Genomic DNA, 21,661 nt, shown 5'->3' on the forward strand with positions numbered 1-21,661 from the left:
ATAGGCGACCCGCTCTGTCCTCCCTAGCATGGGTACTGGCCGTGTGTGCCGCATAATTGTGACATCTGAGCCGCTCCAGAAGCTTTGCATGTTGGGCGCGGAGATCTTCCAATCTGTGTGTGTCTACCCCCTCCTTCTCCCTCCCGCTCATATTGCAGCAGCTCATCTTCTAAGCGCCCCAGGGAGTCAGTAAGCATCTTACGTATATTCCATGTGGCCCCCAGGCAGTGGCCCCAGACAGTTGCTTTGTGTGCGTCCCACTCAACTAATGCATTGCTCGCTGTTAATGTCAAAGTACACTAATATAGCCGTACCCAGGGAAGAGCGAAATTCCGGGTCCTCTAGCGCGCTAGGCTGAAGTCACCACGTGGGCACCGGCGAGCGATCCGCCTCCCAGCCGATCTGAAACCGCAAGGTGTTATGGTCGGAGTGCATCTGCCCCAGGTATTCTGACTGCTTAATAAGCGGGAGCAATGATTGGGAACCCACAATCCTGTCTAACCGGACATGCAAATCATGTACTGCTGAATAGTAGGAGTAGAGCTTATCTGTCGGGTGCAGTATGCGCCACAGGTCCTGCAGTGCCCAGTGTGTGAGCCAGTCCCTTGTCGCCTGCGCGTTGGACTCCTTCACTGCGGCACGGAGGGGGGGAAAAGATCTGTCCAATTGAACATCAAGCACCATATTAAAGTCTCCCCTAGCAACCAAGGGAGCCCAGCATAGGGATGTAGGAGGTGCGTCAGCTGCGCCAAAAAGGACGGTTGGTCCACATTAGGTGCATATAACGATCCCAGCAACATCTCTTGACCATTTAGCTTCCCCCGCACTAGTGTGTACCTGCCCTCCCGATCCACCTCCACCTTTTCACAATTGAAGGGAATGCCCGCCCGCATCCAAATCAGTGTGCCCCGCGCGTGTGCTGAATAGGTGGTGCCGTGTATTGGCCCTCTCCAACGCCTGCGAAGTTTGTCAAGCTCCGTCTGGGTCATGTGTTTCCTGCAGGAGGGCAATCCCCACAGAGTGTCGCTGTAGGTAGGAAAAGATGGAATAACGCTTCGACGGTGTGTGCATGCCACGTATGTTCAAGGTCACAATATTAGTGTGTGTCATCGTGAATCTGGGTAGTTAGGCGCGGCATGGGGCAAAGTGGCTGCACCAGGGGTCTGGGCTGTGGCTACGGGGAGTATATCAATGCGCTGCCATGCGAACAAAATAACAACTGCAAACAGTGTAACAAATAGGGTGTATCCCCGAATGGGCATCCGTCCAAACCTCAAAAAACGTCAGTTAAAGGTGAGCTATTCCAGTGTGGTGCCTGGTGGGGTGCGTGTGATAGCGGTGACTTGTCTGCACTATTCCCCCTCCCGTGTCTCCCCGGAGTGCGGGAGGTGCACTAGCGTGTCATGAATTAAACTCAGCAGGAGCCCACAAGTGCAGACGAGAGTGACATCAAGCGCCCCGCGCAGCAGGCTGTCCCCTGTTGTTACACATGTGCCCCGGTAGGCCCCAAGTACCCCCCCCTGTATCCAGTACACGTTAAAGAAATGTGCACAAACATATAAAAGTTGGAATAGCAAGTCTTGGGGCCAGTGGGTGTAAACCTTGTCCGAAGTTAGCACTCTGACATAATATCACACTATGTGGTCAGCAGTTTGTGGGGTAACTACTGGCAGGTTCGAGTCTTCCGAGATCGCTGTGGATGGAGACGACGCGCCGCTGGTCCCCGGAGCACTGCCCATGTAGGCCTCCATGCGGTCACCGCCATGTATTGTCCCGAGGGTCGCCACCGCTTCAAGTGCCTCCTGCCGCCCCATTCTGATTCTCTCCGGGCTGGGCGCTACTGGGCTCGGTCTTGCAAGTTGGTGTGCCCCCCCGGCGCCTACGCCTTCTGGACCGTCTCTGCGGTCGGACGACGGCCTCTGTATCTGGAGGTCTCGTTCCTGTCCACTGGCCCGACTCCTCCATCCAATCCCACACGTCCGCTGGGGAATCGAAAAAGCGAGTTCCCTCCTTCGTGACCACTCTCAGCCAGGCCGGGAACAGCAAGGAGTAAGGCAGCTCCAGTTCCCTAAGTTGACGCTTCACCGCCCTGTAATTACTTCTTCGCTGCTGCACAGTTGCTGTGTAGACCGGGAAGAACATAACTCAGCTGCTGCCCACATTCAGGTTGCCTAGTTTCCGGGTTTCACGCAGGACTACGTCCCTGTCCCGGTAATTAAGAAGTTTGAAGAGGAACGGGCGGGGTCTGGCCCCCTGCCTGGACTTCTGTGCCGGTACTCTGTGCACCCTCTCCACGACAAATTGTTAAGATAACGCCCCCTGTGGCAGGAGGTCACGCAACCAGCGCTCAACGTACTGCTCCGGGTTTCTCCCCTCCTCTCCCTCCGGAAGACCCACCACACGGATATTATTGCGCCGGGAGCGCCCTTCCGCGTCGTCTATCCGATCTTCAAGCACATGGACCCGGTCGATAATGTCCTGCAGCACTGCGGTGTGACTCTGGGTAACAGGCTGGAGCTCCTGAAGTGTTTGACTATGTACTGCAACTTTCTCAGCCAGCTTACGGTGGTCAGGGTGGAGAAGGGTGAAGTCCGACGTGACCTTGTTGATCCTCGTTTCTAGAGACTCCTTGGTTTGCTCCAGGGAAGTGCCAATCCTCTCCACCGCCGCTAGTACAGAGTCCATCTTGGCCGAGAGGGCCGCTGCTTATGGCTCCATGTCCCCAGTGTGGAGCCCTTGTGGGGGGTCCAAGCTCCCCGCGCGCGTCTGTCCTTGCTGCGACTTGTCCTACAGCTGGCCCATCGCAAGTTGTTGAGCAGTTGGCATCCACAAGCTGTTCGCAGGCTGTGAGGGCACAACCAGTTGCAGATCCTCCGGTCCAGAGCCCCCTCCCGCCGTCTAAATGAAAGAGTGCCGTGTCGCACGGCTAACAGAGCACTCCACTGGGGGATCCCCCCTTTCCTGAGCGACGTCTAGAGTTCCACTGCCCGATCCTCAGGGTCCCGATGCACAGTCCCAAGGGCTGGGGAGAACCATCTACTATGTGCCAGCCACAGGTACCAGAGGGCCATCAACCTGTCTTCAGCGCCTCCTGGTCAGTGCGGGGGTTCTCCTGCCACTCCTTGCTTGTTCTGGGGCCCCGCACCACTGTCTTTACTTCTGAGGTGCACTGCCCAGCAGGACCTCCCGTGCCTCTCACTGATGGTACTTAGCAGAGCCAGTACAGGAACGCCACGACCCCACCAGGTACACCCGATAGGTGCCCGCCTGGAGGCCACGTAGCCCCTAGGCGCTCCCGCTCTATGGCTCCCCCACTTCGTGCAGCACCACCACGACAGGGCTGTACCTGGGTAGGTCCTGGTCGGTCCGCTTGTGGTGGCGCGGTTGATCAGCGACTCAACAGGGCCCGCACTCTCCTGGCAGCGTCTCCCAAGTCCCAGACTCTCAGAGTCCCACTAGGAATCCCCAGGCGTCCCACTTACTATCATCGGGCGCGTCCTCAGTCCTCAGGCTCACCAATTGCGCCAAGAGCGCTCTACACCAGTGCCGAACCCACTCAAAATGGCGCCTCCCTCAAAATGGCGCCCACCCCCTACCGCGCTAATCTGTGGACCAGCAGAGTCTCCAGGCCCGGTGCCGAACAGCTCCCTCCAACTCCTCCGTGGCCTTAGATTCCTCTGGGCGCTTCAGGTACACCACCTCCTGGGCCCTGCACATTGGATGGCCGCTCCAGGGCTGTACCACCAGCCACAACGCGTCGTCTAGCGCGGGGTGGCCGGGTTCGACCTGTTTCGCCCCGCGGTTAATATGTGCCAGCCTCTAGGGTACTTCAATCCTCCCAGGTGCCCAGACCAGTCCTCAGCCGCCCGCACCTCACCTTAGAAGGGGGCTCGCATCACTTCCAGGTCTCATTCCTCTCCTCTGTGCCAGCAAGTAGAGGCCGCCGAATCCCTGCAGCTTTCCGCAGCTCACACAGTCATTGCAGGGCCTGCACCTCTCACAGGACCTGCATAGAGCCGACACCCTAACTCACTTTCCGCGGCCCAGCGCCACAGCTCAGATGGCGGTTTGTCCCAAGCCGTAGCTCCACTCCGCTCCTCGGCTGCCAGCAGACCCTCAAGGCGCACCTCACCCAGCTTCTGCTCCACACCTCAGAGCCCAGCAGCGGCGGCGCCAGGCAGGTAGCGTCTTCGTTCCGCGGCGGGTTCGGTACCCGGGGCGCCGCGCTCACAGGGAGGTGCAGGATCGTGCTTGCTACCTCACGTGCAGTCTCAGGCGGCAGCAGCGGCCGCTGCCTCTCGGGACCTTTTTTGCGCCTTTTCCTTCCGGGCCGCATTTCTCTCAGCGCCCCGTCCAGTGCTTCGCAATCTGTAAATTGCCGTGTCGTGCAGGCTCCTCACTGCTTCCCCGCCCCAGCCCCACACCAGGTGGGCACAACTCGCACCTCAGCAGGAGAAATCCAGGAGAAACCGGGGGTATCGGGCGGAGCTTCAGTGCCTCATGTCCGCCATGTTGCTGGGCTGGCCACGCCCCTCCAATGGGATTTTTTTTAAAACATTTGTGGTGTTTCCTAAAAGTTTACTGCCTGAACCATATATATGAGAAATTAAAAACGCAATCCCTATAAGCAGTTGGACATTACAGTCCAACATCATTGCAAGGTCATCGCAACTCCCCACTCAACCCATTGACTGAAGTGTTCATAACATTTCATGTTGTGGTAAAAATGCTTAACCTAAAGTTGCATTGTACCTGTTTTAAAGAGTGGATGGTGAGGACCTAAGGTATCTGCTTGGGCCATCATCAATTTGCGTGCAGTCCTAGAGTCTGCTCACTGTTCTTTATGGAGGATATGTTGAGAAAAACAGAGTAATCTCTTCATTTTGTTGTTTCCTGAATGACAAAGAAAGCAGGGGAGGGGGTGGGTCCCTTATTACTTCATTGAAGAAGCCTACAATGCAAAACCAGATCAACAAGTAAGTAATCATTTCTTCTTCATCTTCCGATGGATCTTTCCTGTGCCTGGGCAGACCACGGTTGTAGGAGGCTGGCTTAGTATATGGTGCACACTTATTTAGGTGAAGCACATTGCACTAATCCAGACATCCCTTGTGGTGATTTTAGTGGTCTTCGACAACCATAGAAAAGCTCTCTAAGTGGTAGCTGTGGAGCACAGCCTTCAGGCGTAGTCCAGTAGGAGTGTTAAGCAGCTTGTTTAACCAAAACTAATCATATAGTGTAGGGTAAATGAACAAGAATCGCACAGTGTAGTTATAAAAATAGTTATATTTATTATGCACACTCACTAAAACATTGGTATATCTCCTACCCAAAGATTTTGACACAATATTTCAAAAGTAGAACAGGTAAGAAGCACAAATACACAGTGGTCTCCAGGGGGAAACCAAACCATATACTAAGAAAGTGGAATGTGAACTGCGACTGAAGTCGAGACTTGGACCAGAAGACTCCAAAGAGCTGGAGACCCAAGGGACCGCCCAAGGTAAGTACCCAGGATCCCCACGGAGGCTGTATTCAGAGTGGACACACAGCTGTGTACTCAATGCAATGTAATAGTTTCTAATCGCTGTTGCAATTTTCAAGAAGAAGGACCCTTTCCAGTGGACCCTGAAGAAACCCCGTGGAAGATGGAAGGTTGGAGAGTCCCCCATCCATGGATACCACAGGAACCAGGATACCTACACTAAGGAAGCCGGGTGCATAGGTGCAAAGCGACGTTCTAGACCACAATGGCGGACTTCAGTAAAGATGCCGCTGGCGAAGAAGGTGAAAGAGTCTGGTGGAATCCAAGGATGGATTCTTGAAGAGGAGTACCTGCAAGCAGAGGAGATAAAGTCTGTGTCACTCGGGAGTGACCAGGAAGCACAGATGACGGAAGATGCAGAAGAGTAGACAGTTGTGGGGACCAGGCGACGCTGTGGAAGACCAGGAGCCATTAACGAGCTGTCCCACGTCTGAAGTCGAGAATCAGGGGGTCGGTGTCCTGCGGGCGCACGAACAAGCCTTGTCAGCAGCAACAGACGTGGTAAATGAAGACGGTGGAGTGTCGGGACCAGCAAGGTCCAAGGGACTTACCAAGTGCAGGAGAGTCAGAGAAGGCCTCGAGCAAGCAGCGGAGCCCACTGAAGCCAAAGAAGTCCCTCAAGAGGACCCACAGTCCGAAGGCACAGGAGTCGCAAGAGGACCTTGAGCAACTCACCAAAGATGCAGGCCCACGGTGCAGAGGATGTGGTGAGGATGAAGTCCTTGGTAGGAAGAGATGCTGGAGGCTGGAGCTTCTTGTAGCGTGAAGATTTGTGGAGGACAGAGTCAACAAGCTTTGGCAACTGCAAGTCGACGCAGTGCACAGGAGTTCTGTTCCAGCTGTTCCAAAGAGGGTTACTAGTCTCAAACTTGCTGAGAAGACCGTGCAGGCCACGAGGGAGTTGCAGAATCACCACCTGTGTTGCGGAGCCTTTGAGAGTCCGTGGGACATCAGGAGCAGGAGACCGGTCAGCTTTGTTGCGGTGCTTGCATATGCAGGGGAGTGACTTCTTCACTCAAAGGAAGATTACTTCAGGTGTCTTTGATGCCCACAGGCCTGGAGAAGAACCTGGATGAAGCACAGGCATAGACGATGCAGAAGACTGGCAGGACGACGAGACCAGGAGCAGCAGAAGTCTTCCATGATGCTGTCTTTGTTCGAGGCGAAGTCCAAGGAAGTCCAATGTGCCCAGACGGTTGAAGTTGAAGCGGTCCCACCATGAATCTGAAGAGCCACTTACAGGTAAGCCTTTAAGTACCCCAGGGAAAGGGTTGGGACGATTCAGGGATCCCTCCCAGAGGAGGGACTGGACAGTGGAGAGGATACTTCCATGTCCTCTGTCCAGTTTTGCGCCAGAGCTGGAGCCAACGGCTCCCTGAGCTGGTTGCAACTGGAGTATGCAAGGAGGGCACCAAATGTGCCCTTCAAAGCAGTCTGGTGGTGCTGGCAAGCGCCCTAACCCCAGCCTAATACACTAAGTCCTGTCTGGGAAGTAGTCTCACCTCCCTGTGACAGGAAACCTATTGTACTACCTTACCCTGCTCTAGCTCAGCTCAGAAGCAGGAGGGCAAAATCGAATCTGTGGTCAGCAGCAGCACTAGCATGCTGTTAGTCCATGAAAGGCTGGTACTGGGAATACAAGGGGGCTCCCTAGGGGAGCCCCCTAGTACATGGGATCCTACATCCAGCACTGGAATCAGTGTTAGGGTAGGATTCCAACATGTTTGATACCAAACATGACCGGTTTCGGTGCAGCCAATATATAGTTAGACATTCCGTAATTGACTTGATGGTCTCTATATGTATTAAATGGCTGACCGCACTTACAAAGCTTGGAGAATCGTCTCCGGGGTTTGTAGGGTGTGTCCTGCTCTTGCAGGCCACCCTCACGCTTATAAACTAGCACCATGCCTTCAGGATTGAAAGGCCTTCCTTAGGGGTGACTTATAGGTTTTAAGTGCAAAGTTGTCAGATATAAGGAAGCGTATTTCTGTTGTGAGTGGTGCTAGCACCAGCTCACACAGGCTGTAATGCAGACCTATCGTCAGTTTTAGTGGTCTCTCATGGGTGGCATAATACATGCTGCAACCCATGGGAGTTCCCTGGTATACCCATGCCCAGGGTACCTATGTATCATATACTAGGGACTTAGAAGGGTACAATTGGGAAGGTACCAAAGTACTTACCATAGTCCAATTTAGGGCGAGAGCACAGTGACTGGGGTCCTGATTAGCAGCATCCCAGTCAGACTAGTCAGAAAACAGCATTACACCAGCAAAAAGTGGGAGTAACCATAAAAGCAGATCCTACTTTCCTATGCAAGTCTGTGCTGCAAACTAATATGCTGACCTGCACAAAATCTATTTGAACCATTGGCAAAGCTCAAGAGATGTTGCAGCTGCAACCTTCCCACCAGTAGGAGAAACAGAAAGATCTGCAGGTAAACTGTATCATCATAGTTCATTCTCTTATGTTGGCTGTAGCCAGGGAACCCTGAAACTGAGCTTACTCAGAGGTATTTCCTTGGAGGTCAAAGTAGCAAGAATTTGTATTTTGCATTCCTCAGTTTTCAGGCATATTTCACTGAGGCATGGTAGGCTTTGTATACAAGGGAAACACACTGCCTTGTTCAAAGCGAACAAGCATGAAAGGCAAACAGTTGATAAAGCTTCCATTGGACATGGTTTCCTGTACTTAGCTTGACTGTATGCCTTTTACTATTACTTTTAATAGGAATCAACGTGGTGGCAGCACATACAATATTTGCCTCAAGCAAGTTGAAGCTGAAACCAATGACCTTTGACCATTGATCCACATAGTCTTTAGAACATTGAACCCTTTGTAAGGAGACAAAAATCATATCTCTTAATGGGATGTGATTCAAGCTCCTTGGGGGATGTGAGCCTGTCAGTGTGATCAGCATAATTCTTTTAATTTGTTTCCTCAATGTTATCCATATTGAGAAAGCTGAAAAGCCTTGTAGAATATTTGCACCCATGATTATATAAGATTATGGATGTGTCTCATATCAGACACACATCAGCTATCGATTGGCAAATACTCTTTCCTGTAATCTAGCTTCCCAGAAAAATAGTAGCCATTTTAAACTGTCATAATGGGAACTATTAACAAGCATTTACAATGCAATAGGTCTCGCAGCATTAAAGTTTGAGTTACTGGCATTGTAAATGACAATGCTTTGCATTATTTTATTTTTTTAATTTGCAATTGGTATATAAACATTGTTTGTGAATGGTTAGGTCACACACTGCTCACCCTGCATGCTCACACACTGCTCACCCTACCCAATCACACACTGCTTACCCTACGTAATGCGAAAAGACCTAGCTCTGCCCTTTGATCTGTGTTGTAATCGTACAGTAGGTTGTGAGTAGTTGTGCTTGATTGGTTGGGGCGTCCCCTCCTTGCTGTTCCCCTCACAGAGGGCCAGCTGCCTCCATGAAGCTTCCAAGACACGTGTTCAACTGTTCTTTGTTTTAGCTCCTGTGTGTTAGTGCACCGTGTAAGCGCACAAGCATACCCTCCTTTCTCTGGAACACTCACTCTGCAGTCACTCTAACTCTGCAGTCACTCTCACTCATGCAGTCACTCTCACTCATGCAGTCACTCTCACTCATGCAGTCACTCTCACTCATGCAGTCACTCTCACTCATGCAGTCACTCTCACTCATGCAGTCACTCTCACTCATGCAGTCACTCTCACTCTGCTTGGGTTGGGATGATGTGGTTAGAAGGGACTTTTAAGCTTCGTACGATATCCTCATACATTCTGGATATTCTGTCTATAAAATGCTGCCGCAGCCCATCACAAAAATATTTGTACTCATTTGTACTCAAACCTTTCAACTTTTAGAAAACTAAGTTTAGGTTGTTCATAAGCCGGGGGTAAATTGTTCAGATAACCTTTGAAGCACTCAAATGTTCAGGTCATTGAAAGTGGTTCTCCAAACTTCCACACTTGGAAACAGTTCAAGCATGTCTTTCATTGGGAGCATAGCAGTGAGAGTTTGCAAAATGTGAAACGTTTCTAATATTAATTTAGCATTATTACCAAATGTAGCATTTAAAAAATATCAGTACGAGGCCAAAATGAGATGTCTCCATCAACTGAGTCCCGCTCTAGACCCACTATGTTAAAAGGTACTGCAAGTGTGGAGATTCAAAGACATATATTTATGGTATGGACCACACTGCACTGTGGTGCATGTGTATACTAAATATCGAAGTCAGAATACGGAGAGTATCATTGACAAAATATTGAACAAAATATCAGCATGTAAGTCTAGATTTTTTGTCCCTACATTCACATATATGTATCTATGTGATACATAAATCTTCAAGGTATGTAGATGTGGACTTAGGAATAGTAAATCTATACTTCCCTTCTTAGGACTTATATTTCAATATTTTCCCTCGATTTTCTGCCCCAGATATTTTTGTATGTCGATATTCAGCAGTACATTCCCTGCGGTGTCTGTCCCTCCCCAACAGGACTTTAATCATACAATGAGAGCACGGGACTCACGTCTGAGCATACCCGTCCCACTGGGGGTATGGAATTAGCACAGTCAGCTTTGGCCATAAACGGAGTCGAACAGCAGTCTACCTGTATACATTAGTGTGCACCGAGGGCTGTATCAGTAAAGTAACTCCAGTAGTAAATGCACGTGTTGCAGTGGAAGACAGGGTGCAGTTTGAGGAGGCAGCGCCCCAGAAGCAGGGTGATATGTAGGCGCTGGATGGATAGCTCAGTGGGTCCTGCATTAGGACTCAAGGGCTGATGTGTGTGTTTGGGACAGAAAACAAGCAGCAACACGAATACGAAGAAGAGAGGTATATATAACCAGCCACACACACACGCCCAAGTATCTACTCACAGCTCTTGGGTTTAGTTTCCCCCGCGGAGGTGCCCGGAGTGGGAGCAGTGTGTGGGGATGAGATGGAATTCATTTCCCGCGGGCCCGCCCGGAGTGGGAGCAGTGTGTGGGGATGAGATGGAATTCATTTCAGTATCTGGTGAATAGGCGGCAGTCTCTTGAAGGCCTACAGAGTAGAGGGTAGTGTCTAGAATGCAGGACTCACTGCTGGTGAAGGGACAAACCCAGGTAAGGTGGGCCAAGGAGAGCAGAGGTCGGGGTGCAGGAGCTCAGCAGCTGGTAAAAGGATAGTTTGTAGTCTGCGTGAGTAAAGAGGACGGGGCATAGACAAGAACTGCTTGCTAGACAGAGCGCACTCACCTGGATAAACTGGATGGTGAGCACAGACTTGCCTACGCCGGCGCCTCCTACCACTACCAGACGGTACGTCTCCTGCACCGAGCAATTCTTCCAGCCCGCCATGGAGGAGGTGAGCCATCCTGGTGCTGCCGCAGAGGCCACAGTGCAGGGGGATAAAGGAACAAGTCCCTATGTCGAACCGAGCTTCTTTCTGGGCTGGCTTTGGCCAGGTTTGCAGACTTGGGCTCGATGTCCCAGTTCTCACACTTAACCCCCGCCACACACCTTCAATCCCGGCGCTGCTCTCGTCACGGCAGATAGGGGTATAGTGCAGAGCCAGCACTGCCAACTCACCAAAAACCGTACATAGTGCGACGCATGCCATACGCGAATAAACGCAGACACTAGATATTGAGGAATACATGAGAAACAGTAGCCATATAACTCACTGTTGAAAAGTCTACTTTAAATAACGAGCCACTCCGTTTTGAACAAAAGAAAGGTGAGACTGCCATACTTAAAGATTACGAAAAAAATAAAAACGAAGACGGAAATCTACGCACCCACCGGAAGTCAGGCAATGTCGCCTGTGACGGGGGCGGGGCCGCGTCAGGACCGGAAGAGGAGGCATGCGTATCGCGGCCCGGGGCTCCTGTGAGCAGTGGAGAACCCCGGGCCCGCCAGCAGGAGGTTAGGCGACTGTTGCGGGGCTCCCTTGACCAAGAGGGAGCCCCGTGAAAGGAGCTGGCAAGAGCTGCAGCGGCGGAGTCCCCCGAGATTGCCCCGGTAAGTTAGAAAGGGCTGGGGGGTGCGGGGTGCGGGCGGGCGGGGGGGGCGAGGGGGGCAGCACTCGTGTGTCTGTGTGCGTGCGCGTGTGTATGTGTGTGGGGGAGGCTGTATGTGCGTGCGTGCGTGCGTGCATGGGCGCTTCTGTGTGTGTGTGAGAATGCAGCGAGCGTTCGCGTGCGCGTGCTCGTTTTAAATCGCCTCCAGCGATGCGCGCGGCCAGGAGTGTCTCCTGGAATGGAGACACGGCCACAATAGGTTGTCGGCGGACACGCGCTTCCGCGCGTGCAGCCGAGACCTAAAAATGAGTTGTAGCTTATGTAAGCATGTCAGGAAGTTATATCCCTCTTGCAGTGTAACAAGCACCGGCATTTTGCCTTAATTAGATGAACTTACCATGGGAGGACTGTTTGGATCTGTACAGGCATATACAATTACTCAATACTGTGAAATTTTCCCTCTGAAATGTTCACAACATGTCAACAGCCCTGGTCCAGTTCAGGTTACACTTCTGGTCAGGAAGGAAGATCACATACAAATATATTTTTAGATGGGTTCTCTTGCCTTCAACAACCTCCTTAGGCCCTTTTTCTCAGGTACGTAGACAAATATACTTTTTCCTTTTTCTTTCTTTATGAATCTAGAGTCAACCTTCATTATGAAGCCCAGCCCTCTGTACAGAGAGCGGGCATTATGCGTACAAAACAGGATTGCTGGGTATAATTTGCTGTTGCAGACGAACAAGTTACTTGCCTTTGGTTATGCCTTATCTAGTAGAGACAATATCTAGCTGCAGATTCCTTACTTTTGAATTTCCCCAGGTGTCATGCTGGATCTGGAAGATTTTTCGTGAGCAGTACCCTGTGTGCTCTTAGGTGGCCTCAATCCGCTCCACATGGTGGCAGCGTCCGTGCCGAAAGTGATGTCTGCCTTACCTATATAGGCGCCACATCAGCATGCTGGCATCAGTTACTTTCACGACTTTCCACACCAGAAGTGCAGAGCCATGAATTGCACTGACACTGGTGTATCTAAACGTGGGCCCTGAAAGGGATCACCCCGACCCTAGAAATCTGTCTGCAGAACGGGTGGAGGGGTAGGTCGGTAAGGCATCTACAGCTAGATGTTGCCTCTTACAGATAAGGTGTTTGAATAGATACCCAAGCAATAGCATCCCCAGTGGTGGGTATGCGAACAAATTTAAACTAGGAAGTCCTGTGGACCAAACGGATAAAATGCCCGTTCCTGTTGACCTGATTGTCCAGGCAGTTATGCTTGGTAAATGTGTGCAGGGAAGCCCACATTGCTGCCTGACAGGTGTCCAGGACTGGGGCTTCATATGTTAACGCAGCTTTAGCTCTGGTGGAATGAGCCCAAAAGTCTTTAGGAGACTGCTTCTTTGCCAATGTGTAGCAGATCCTGATGCACAGAATGGCCCATCAAGAGATGATCTGCTTCTGCACCACCTGACCTTTCTTCGCTCCAATAAAACCCACGAAGAGTTGGTTGTCTACCCGGAACGCTTATGTGTGTGGTCAAGTTAGACCTACGTTGCTCTTTTTGGGTCCAGATAGCAGAGTCACTCCTCTTCCTTAGAGGGATATAGAGGAGCGGAGAAAGTGGGTAGGTGACAGATTGCCCCACATTAAATGATGTCACCACTTTCAGAAGGAAAGAGGCCCTAGTGCGAAGCACCAGTTTGTCTGGATAAACTGATAAGAATGGAGGCTTGGAAGATCAAGCCTGCAGCTCACCCACCCTCTGGGTCAATATAATCGCCACAAGAAAGGCTGTGTTGATGGTGAGCAGCCTGAGGGGACAATTGTGAAGAGGTTCGAAAGGAGCACACATCAACAATTTGAGGACCAAATTAAGGTCCAACTGACGCATAATAAAAGGAGCAGGGGAAACATATGTACATGATGGTTATAAAATCTATTTACAATAGGTGACTTAAATAAAGAGGGTTGGTCACACAGCAGCAAGAAGCCAGACAGAGCAGAAAGATAACCCTTCAGAATCCCCAAAGCAGAGCCCTGCTGGGCAAGAGTAAGAATAAAAAGCAAAATATCACAAAGAGAGACCGAAAGAGGGTCAATGGACTTTTCTGTACAATATGATACAAATCTCTTCCAATGACAGGCGTATACCCTCCTGTGGAGGGACGCCTGATTGCCAGAATAACATTTCAGACTTCGGGAGGAAGTTTGGAAGATATCAACTGCTGCTGCTCAATCTCCATGCAAAATGCGTAGAGTTGACCTGTTCGGGTGGAGGATCCTCCCCTGCTGCTGCAACAGAAGATCCTCCTGAAGGGGCACCCTAATTGGAGGATCGAAACTCTCCAGTCTGGAGCCAACAGGATGATTTGGTCCTGGTCGTTCCTGATCTTTTTGAGAACTCTGGGCAGGAGTGGTGTGAAGGACAGGCGTACAGGAGGTCTGAGCTCCACTCTAAACAAAAAGCATCTCTGAGCGAGAGCCACCTTCGAAACTCCAGCGTGCAAAACTGCAGACAATGCATATTGTCAGCAGAGGCGAATAGCTCTTACCTAGGCTCTCCCCACTGCTGAAAGAGACCTGGCGCCATTCGTGATTCTCTAGGCATCAACAGAGGTGTTTGTCTGTTCTGGATTTCAGAGAACTTGCCAGGTGTTGAACCACCAGGGATATGCCCTGCTTTTTCCAGCCATGTTCAGACATGGAGTGCCTCTTGCGAGAGAGTCCACAACCTTGCCTGACCTGTTATTTTCAGTACCACATGCCAGTGGTGTAGTCCATGAACACCTGCATTAGCCTTCCCTTGATGGAGGGTTAAAAGGCTTTCAATGCCAGTCGGATCGCACAGAGCTCCAGCATGTTGATGTGGAGTCCGGATTCTACCAGATACCAGAGCCCTCTGATCTCCATCTCTCCTAGATGGCCGCCCAATCCAAGAAGTGACCCTTCGGTCATGACTGTGAGATCTGGTTGGGGAAGGGAGAGGGGTCTTCCTTTAACCCAATTGTGGTTCTTTAACTACCACTGCTGATCCTGTGCAGCTCCCGCTGAGATCTGGACCAAGTCAGAGAGATTCCCCTGATGCTGCGCCCACTGGAACTTCTGGTCCCACTGCAAAGCCCGCATATGCCATGTAGCATGCCTAACCAGTAGGATGCAGGAGGCCATGAGGCCCAGCAGCCTCAGAGTCAGTCTCACCAAAACCCAGGATAGTGGCTGAAACATTGGTATCATAGCCTGAATATCCTGGACTCCCCACTCAGGAGGATTAGCCCAAAACTGCAGTGTCCAAAACAGCTAAGATGAAAGGGAGCGTCTGAGAGGGAGTCAGGTGAGACTTTGGCATGCTGATAGTGAACCCCAGTGAGTACAGAAGGTTTGCTATAGTCTGGAGGTGGGAGACAACAGTCTAGGGCGATCCCGCCTTCAGCAGCCACTTGTCTAGGTAGGAGAAGACTGGCACCCTATCTTCGCAGATCAGCTGCAACCACAGCCATCAACTTGGTGAACAGCCAAGGGGCGCTGTTAAGGCCAAAAGGGAGCACAGTGAACTGAAAATGCTCATGGCCTACCGTAAACTGCAGGTAGCGATGATAGGCAGGACGTGAATGTGGAAATAGGAGTCCTGCAGATCCAACACTAACACCCAGTCCCTTGGGTCCAGAGCAGGCAAGACCTGAGCCAGTGTGAGCATTTTGAACTTCTCATTTTTGAGGAAGTAGTTGAGGGTTCATAGATCTAGGATCGGATAGGATTAAGACCTTTGTAATTTTTTGGGGACCAGAAAGTATCTGGCCTAGCAACCACAGCCTAGTTCAGGCACCAGAACCCTCTCTATGGCTCCCTTGGCCAAGAGAGCATGACTTCCTAGTGGAGCAGGGATAAATGATCCTCCGTCAGCTGGTTGTAAGATGGAGGCATGGAGGGAGGGTAGTCTCAAAGAGGAGTTAGTAGCCCCTTCAGACGATCTGCAGAACCCATCTGTCAGATGGTATGGACTGACAGTGATGGAGGTGATGGCTGATCCTGACACCAACTAGAACGCCCATGAGCTAAAGGGCAATATTTGAACAGTTTGGAGGCTGTAGTTGCTGGGGTGGTGGTGGTTGGACTAGACGGCTGGCTACCCGATCCATGAGGCCGGTAGGAACCACGCCCTCATCTACGCAGAGGCTGGAAAGCTTGCATGGCTCTGTGGCTGGGATAGGGAAGGCGCGGATGAAAGCCCCTTCCATGTCTACGAAAGGAGTGAAAAGCAGACTGGAGAAGTGCGGCAGCCGAGAGGCCCAAGGAGTTGACTGTAAGTCTCCGAAGAGACTTGTGCCATCAAAGGACATCCCCTGAAAAGCCAGATGTTCTCAGCCAGGTGTGGCATCTGAGAGCCACCATTGGCGAAACTGCTCTGCCCATCAGTCAGTTGCATCCAAGCCACAGCGTATAGTGAACTGTACTGCCTCTCTCCTGTCTGTAATTGCTTGGGAGAGAATTGCCCAGGTCCACTTTGAGATCTGTGGCAACACTTGCGCAACCGTTTCCCACAGTTTGTGGGAATCGCGTCCCAATAAGCATGTGGTGTTCACTGACTGCAAAGCAGGGCTGGCGGAAGAAAATATTTTCTTTCCCAACGTCTCCAGCCTCTTGGATTCCCTGTCCAGGAGAGCAGCAGGGAACATGTGATGGGAAGTGGAGGCTTGGACCACCAGGCTCTCCGGGGTAGGATGCTGGGTGAGGAATCTGGGTCACCTGGAGCAGGGTGGTGGCAGTGGGCAAGCATCCTGTTCACATGAGCCCCTGTGCTGAGTTTGGACCAGGACCCCTGAAGGATGTCAGTGAGGGCTTTGTTGAACGGGTGTAGGGGTTCATAGACGGAGATTCCGGGTTGCAGCACCTCCGTCAAGATGTTGGTCTTGACTGCCACTGAGGGCAAGTGAAGGTTGTTGGCCTCAGCTGCCCTCCGCACCACCATTGCATATGTAGCTCCCTCCTCCGTTTCCACTGTAGGGGGAGAAAGCATGTCGGTATCTGGATACCTATCCAGACCGCTGGCATCACCCAGTTCCTCACACTAGTCCATTTCCTGCTCATAGGACTGGTACTCTAAAGGGTCCAGCAACCCCTCCCATTCCTCCATGAGGCCTCGCCCTTTAGACTAGGGCTCAGGCTCTGAACTAGGACACTTTGGTCGATGGATGAGGATAAGTCTAATCCCACTTGAACTACTTTTGTTTTTTGTGCCTCTTTCCCCAGTGCCCCAAAGATTTTGAGTGGGACACAGAGGACGTTGGCCTCCTGGAGCAGTCCCAAGACCTTAATCTCAAGCTGGACTGTAACTTCTGCAGAGTCGCATGCCGTGCCGCTAGCAGATTCAGAGACCGTTACCTTAAAGCCTTTGGCACCATGGACCGGTAGTTGGAGCACAAGTTTGAGTTGTGGTCGCACTCCAGACACTGCAAACACACAAGGTGTGGGTCCGTCACCGACATGGCACAGTGACAGGCACCACAGGATTTAAAACCTGTCTTCCTCGATGACATCCTTGACACATCAAGAAGGGGAAAAAATCTATGAAAAAAGTCAACATAACTTCTAAAAAATCCTGTCAAAAACTGACCGAGAGGTAGCTCTTCTCTCACATCAGCGCGGGCTGAGGCAGAAAAAATAGAACTGATGTTGGTGCGCTGAGTTGGGGCCTATATAGGTGATGATGACTTCACTTCCTGCGCTGCTGCGCGGAGCCGATCGATGCCACCCACTGGTGGGCAGCTGTAATGCTCATGAAAAATCTTCCGGATACAGTCTGTCGCCTGGGGAAATTCAAAGGTAAGGAATCTGCATCTAGAAGTCTCTATCAGATAAAATACTTAACTTTACACCCAGAGGAAGGAGTGGGTATGCACTGGGATCGGGAATTAAAGATTTATGTCAAGAAGCCCAAGCTTATCGTGCGGCTAGGGGCAACCGGGGATATCCTTCCATCCAATATGACAAAAAGGAAATGAGCTCATTGCTGAGTCACACTCAGGCGGTCGTTAGGACACAGCATGAAGTCAACTGGCTTCTGGGTTTGGAAGGTAAATTAACCGCCACGACTCCACTGTGGGAGAGCGAGCAACTTGGGGAAGTAAAGAAATTACGGGGCCTCCTTAGATGGAGACTGGGGGAAATTTGGAGGGGGGAAAGCACTCTTGTTCTTCGCGGACGTCCAGGCTGAGTACAAAATGGGGGCAGGGGAGCAATAGAGATACATACAAATGAGACATGCACTGTGGTGCCATGTACCTGAGGGAGAACAACTACCAGAATCCTTACCCTTGAAGGACCGCCTGTTAGTGGACCAAATGCAAGTTAAGGCAGTCTCTTTAGTGTACCAGAAGATATTGAGTAACTCACCTGACCTGCTCCTCTCACTGAGGGAAGCTTGGGAGGAAGACATAAGACTCATAGAAGAAGGCAACTGGGCAGAGGCCTTCCAAAGCCCCAGAAAATTAGCCTTATAGGCCAGTTTCCATTCAGACAACTACGCATACTACACAGATCCATCTACTCCAGGTCCGCATGGGTTGCTATGACTCGGCCCTTTGTGCCAAAGGTTGTGGTGCGATTGGCTCCTTCTTCCATATTCTTTGGGAATGCTCAGCAATCCAACAGTACTGGTGGGAAGTCACACGTCATGGCTATGGTTACGGGCCTTGAGGTTCCCCTTGACGCTAGACGCTAGATGGCTGGTGTTTGGTACATAACGTGGGAGGAGACCCGGCCTTGGTATCTTAAAATTTGGTTGACATTGACGACAGGGGTGGCCAAACGCAACATTGCAAAAACCTGGGGAGCGAGTGGACGCCAGTCATCCGGGACTGGAAGAATGACCTAGACTGGTGTCAGCTGGCAGAGAGTGAGGTCTACAAGAATCAGGGTTGCCCCTGAAAGTATGAGAAGATATGAGTTAAATGGATCCAGTCCAGAGAGTTCTAAGGAAAAGTTAGGGGTTATGCGGGAGGGCGGGAGGAGGGTAGTCCTAGCCTGGATTGTTTTTTATGTTCCACTGTGGTTGTAACACTGTATATGTGACACATTTGATGATCATTATTGCCTGAAATTGCTGTGGTCTGACTCCCTCCACACTGACTCGATATATGTACCTTTAATTTTGAAAACATCAATGTATACTGAGCAACTGTTCAATAAAAAGACTAATAAGAAATGAAGCCCAAGCTTCATACCAATGTCTTTTTATTCATTTAATTATCTGTGACTTTTCTCAGGTATGATTTAAAGAAATGCAAGCGTAGAAAATGAGGACAGACTTTGAAAAGATTTCTGGGGTTTTCCCTTTAATAATTTGTGTGGTTCATAGTAAGAGCATACAGGTGCCTTCGGCTTCACAGCATCATCTTTGGAAAAAAGCTGATTAGTTAGTTAGAGATAGTGGTATTCAACATGTTGTGAAAAAGGTCGACAATAGTTCCACAGCAGCGGATCTTTCATAGATTCACATGCTTGAATTACCACCTGTTGTCAGGCTGGGAATTCTTAATGGTCAAACAGCAATGTTGCAGTACACTCACTAAATATGTGTGTGCTGCAGTCTTATCTATTAGTTTCAGGCTCAGCTGCCCCTAAATCTTCTGGCAACAGCAAAAATAACAAAGCTGTAAAGGGTTTATGCTGATTCTGATTGCTATTACAGAATTGTTCTTTTTGGGACATGTTCAGAGCCTGAAGTATGCTTTTGAAATGAAATGAAATTGCTTCCATTGCTTTCTCCTTTGTTGACATATTTAATCTTTATTTCTTTAATAGCAAAGTGAAGGTCCTCTTTAAATTCACTAAAGTGGATGGCCGGCCCAAGGAAGAGACCCAGAAGTTGCTGAGTATCCTTGGAGCCTCAGAGGAGGACAATGTCAAGCTTCTGAAGTTCTGGATGACTGGGCTAAGCAAGACCTACAAATCCCATCTTATGTCTACTGTTCGCAGCCCTACATGCTCGGAGTCTCGGAACTGATCCCAGATATTTCTGTCCATGTAAAAAACGTATGAGGGACTATGGGACAAATAATTTGCTCGGCTTCTTCATACTTGCATACCACAAAATGAGAAGAAGGTCTGAGGAACCCCTGCACACAGACTAGCAATGCACACATTTATTTATTTAGTCACTGTATCGCCTAAAAGCCAAACTGATTTTTTGCTAGATTCATGTTCCCCAGATTAAAATACTCATTAACCTAGTCAAACACATCACTTCCCCAGCTGTCTTATGTACACTTTCTTCCCAGTTATATTGCACAAAAGATCTTCTTGTGATTAGAGAAAGCGTAGGCATTTCAGTTCATTGGTCTTTCGGTCATAGTTTAACAAGTGTTACGCTTTGTCTTGTTTTGGTACATCACTGCCTTAGTGAAAACATTTGTATACTAAAGATTTTTTGTACAATCAGAATACTGTACACAGCTGTAAAAAATAGCATTTTAATAATCAAGATATGGCAGCTGTCTTCTACCAGAAAAAAATGTCCTCTTGTGCTGGTCGCCTGTTACACTCTCAAGCCTCAATTGTGCGCTTGTATCAAATGACAGGGTTCCAAAAGGGCAAATAAAACTGTAAATTTGAGTGGGACTCCGTTTTAAACATTTGGATAAACCGTTTTGGATCAAACCCCAAAATTGCTGTTTTTGAACGGTATTAGCTTAAGCTGAGATATATTATTGCTTTCCAAATCTTTTTATATTTTGCTTATGAAAAAAGTGCAAGCATTTTGTTCGGCAAACATCCCCAGTACTTACCATTCCCTCTCCTGGTATTATTCACAGTCTTTGACAAATGTACAACTGGAATGGGATCAGACTCCTGTACAAAATTAGTGCTACCAACCATTTGAAGGATCATGCTACACATGCAGCTTTAGTGATCCTAGCATTTTCTATTATTTTTTTTTTTTTAAAGGTAGACACTGATGGAACAAATCTGGAAGTGTAACAGTATTAACAATAGAAATGTGACTAGCTAAACGCAGTCTATGATAAAAGTAAGAAATATTTTCCCCCAACCATTCGACCATTTCATTTTCAGTCTAAGTCTAACCATTTGTGCAATGCTGTATGTCTTGACTTCATAGTTTTCTTTACTTCAGAAGCACTATTACAAAATATTGTTTGACAAGAAGAATTTGATTGCATCATAGCCAAAAGAATTGCCATGGATCCGAACCAATATATACGCCATCACAATGTGGCTTTTGGAAGTGGTCCAGGCACTTACTCTGCATACAGAAAACTTGAAGGAATCGTGGCTCTGTGTCCCCAGCATCAAACATAATTGGATTTACACGACTGCAAATGTGCATCATTGATTGCTTTATGAATGCTTAAACATAACCCTTGTTGGATTTCATTTTGTGGAGTGTTTCCTGAAAAATTAAAATGTTACAGAAAGTTTGGTAAAATCTAAAGATTTGATGCATTGTATCTGTTGTTCACAGAATGTACTTTATGGTTTGATTTCCAAAACTTGCACTATATCATAGCTTAACCTTACAGCTGCTGGCTAAGTTACTGTGGTCTTTTTAGAAACGAAAGACATCCTGTGCATTCTTGTGCAATATTTTTACAAAGCTTAGAAGTTTCAAATATGTGACCTAACATTAGTATAAACCGTGCAGTTGCATTCTCATTTGGAAGATACCACTAATTACAGACGTATTCCCCAGCGGATATAATCCTGTCACAGCAAAGAACTGTATTTTGGGCTGAGCCTCAAAAGAAAAGGAATAATCAGTGGCGGCTGGCACGGATCAGGGGTGTTGCAGCAGGTGTGATGAATGTTACAAAAAAACATACCTCCGTCTCTCCTCCGCATCAGACTCGGGCCTGAACAGGAAGCACCCAGGCTCCCCTGACTAATCACAACACTGCAATGCAGCGTTGTGATTGGTCTGAGCGTCATGGTTCGGCGCTCAGACAGGGACTGGGGGCCAGGGCATGTTCTCCACACCAGTTGTAATGCAGCCTGCGTGGAGAACATGCCAAGTATGCATGACTGTTTTGCCGGCCCAAGAGGGCCAGCCAAACAGTCATGCGCACTTGGAGTGGGCAAAC

At 49.5% G+C, this 21,661-nt stretch overlaps 1 protein-coding gene across 3 annotated transcripts in view; it reads left to right on the forward strand.

The window, feature by feature from the left end:
* Positions 1 to 21,015, forward strand: part of FLCN (folliculin) — a 205,488-nt gene extending 184,473 nt beyond the window's left edge. For all 3 annotated transcript variants that reach the window (XM_078665222.1, XM_078665221.1, XM_078665223.1), the window contains exon 12: positions 19,368 to 21,015. In XM_078665222.1, coding sequence (XP_078521348.1) covers positions 19,368 to 19,569 — 202 coding nt within the window. In that variant the 3' untranslated portion in view covers positions 19,570 to 21,015. The remainder of the gene's footprint in view (positions 1 to 19,367) is intronic.
* Positions 21,016 to 21,661: the final 646 nt, after the last annotated feature.

The sequence above is a fragment of the Lissotriton helveticus genome, chromosome 10 (assembly GCF_964261635.1).
Source record: "Lissotriton helveticus chromosome 10, aLisHel1.1, whole genome shotgun sequence".
Lineage (NCBI taxonomy): Eukaryota > Metazoa > Chordata > Amphibia > Caudata > Salamandridae > Lissotriton > Lissotriton helveticus.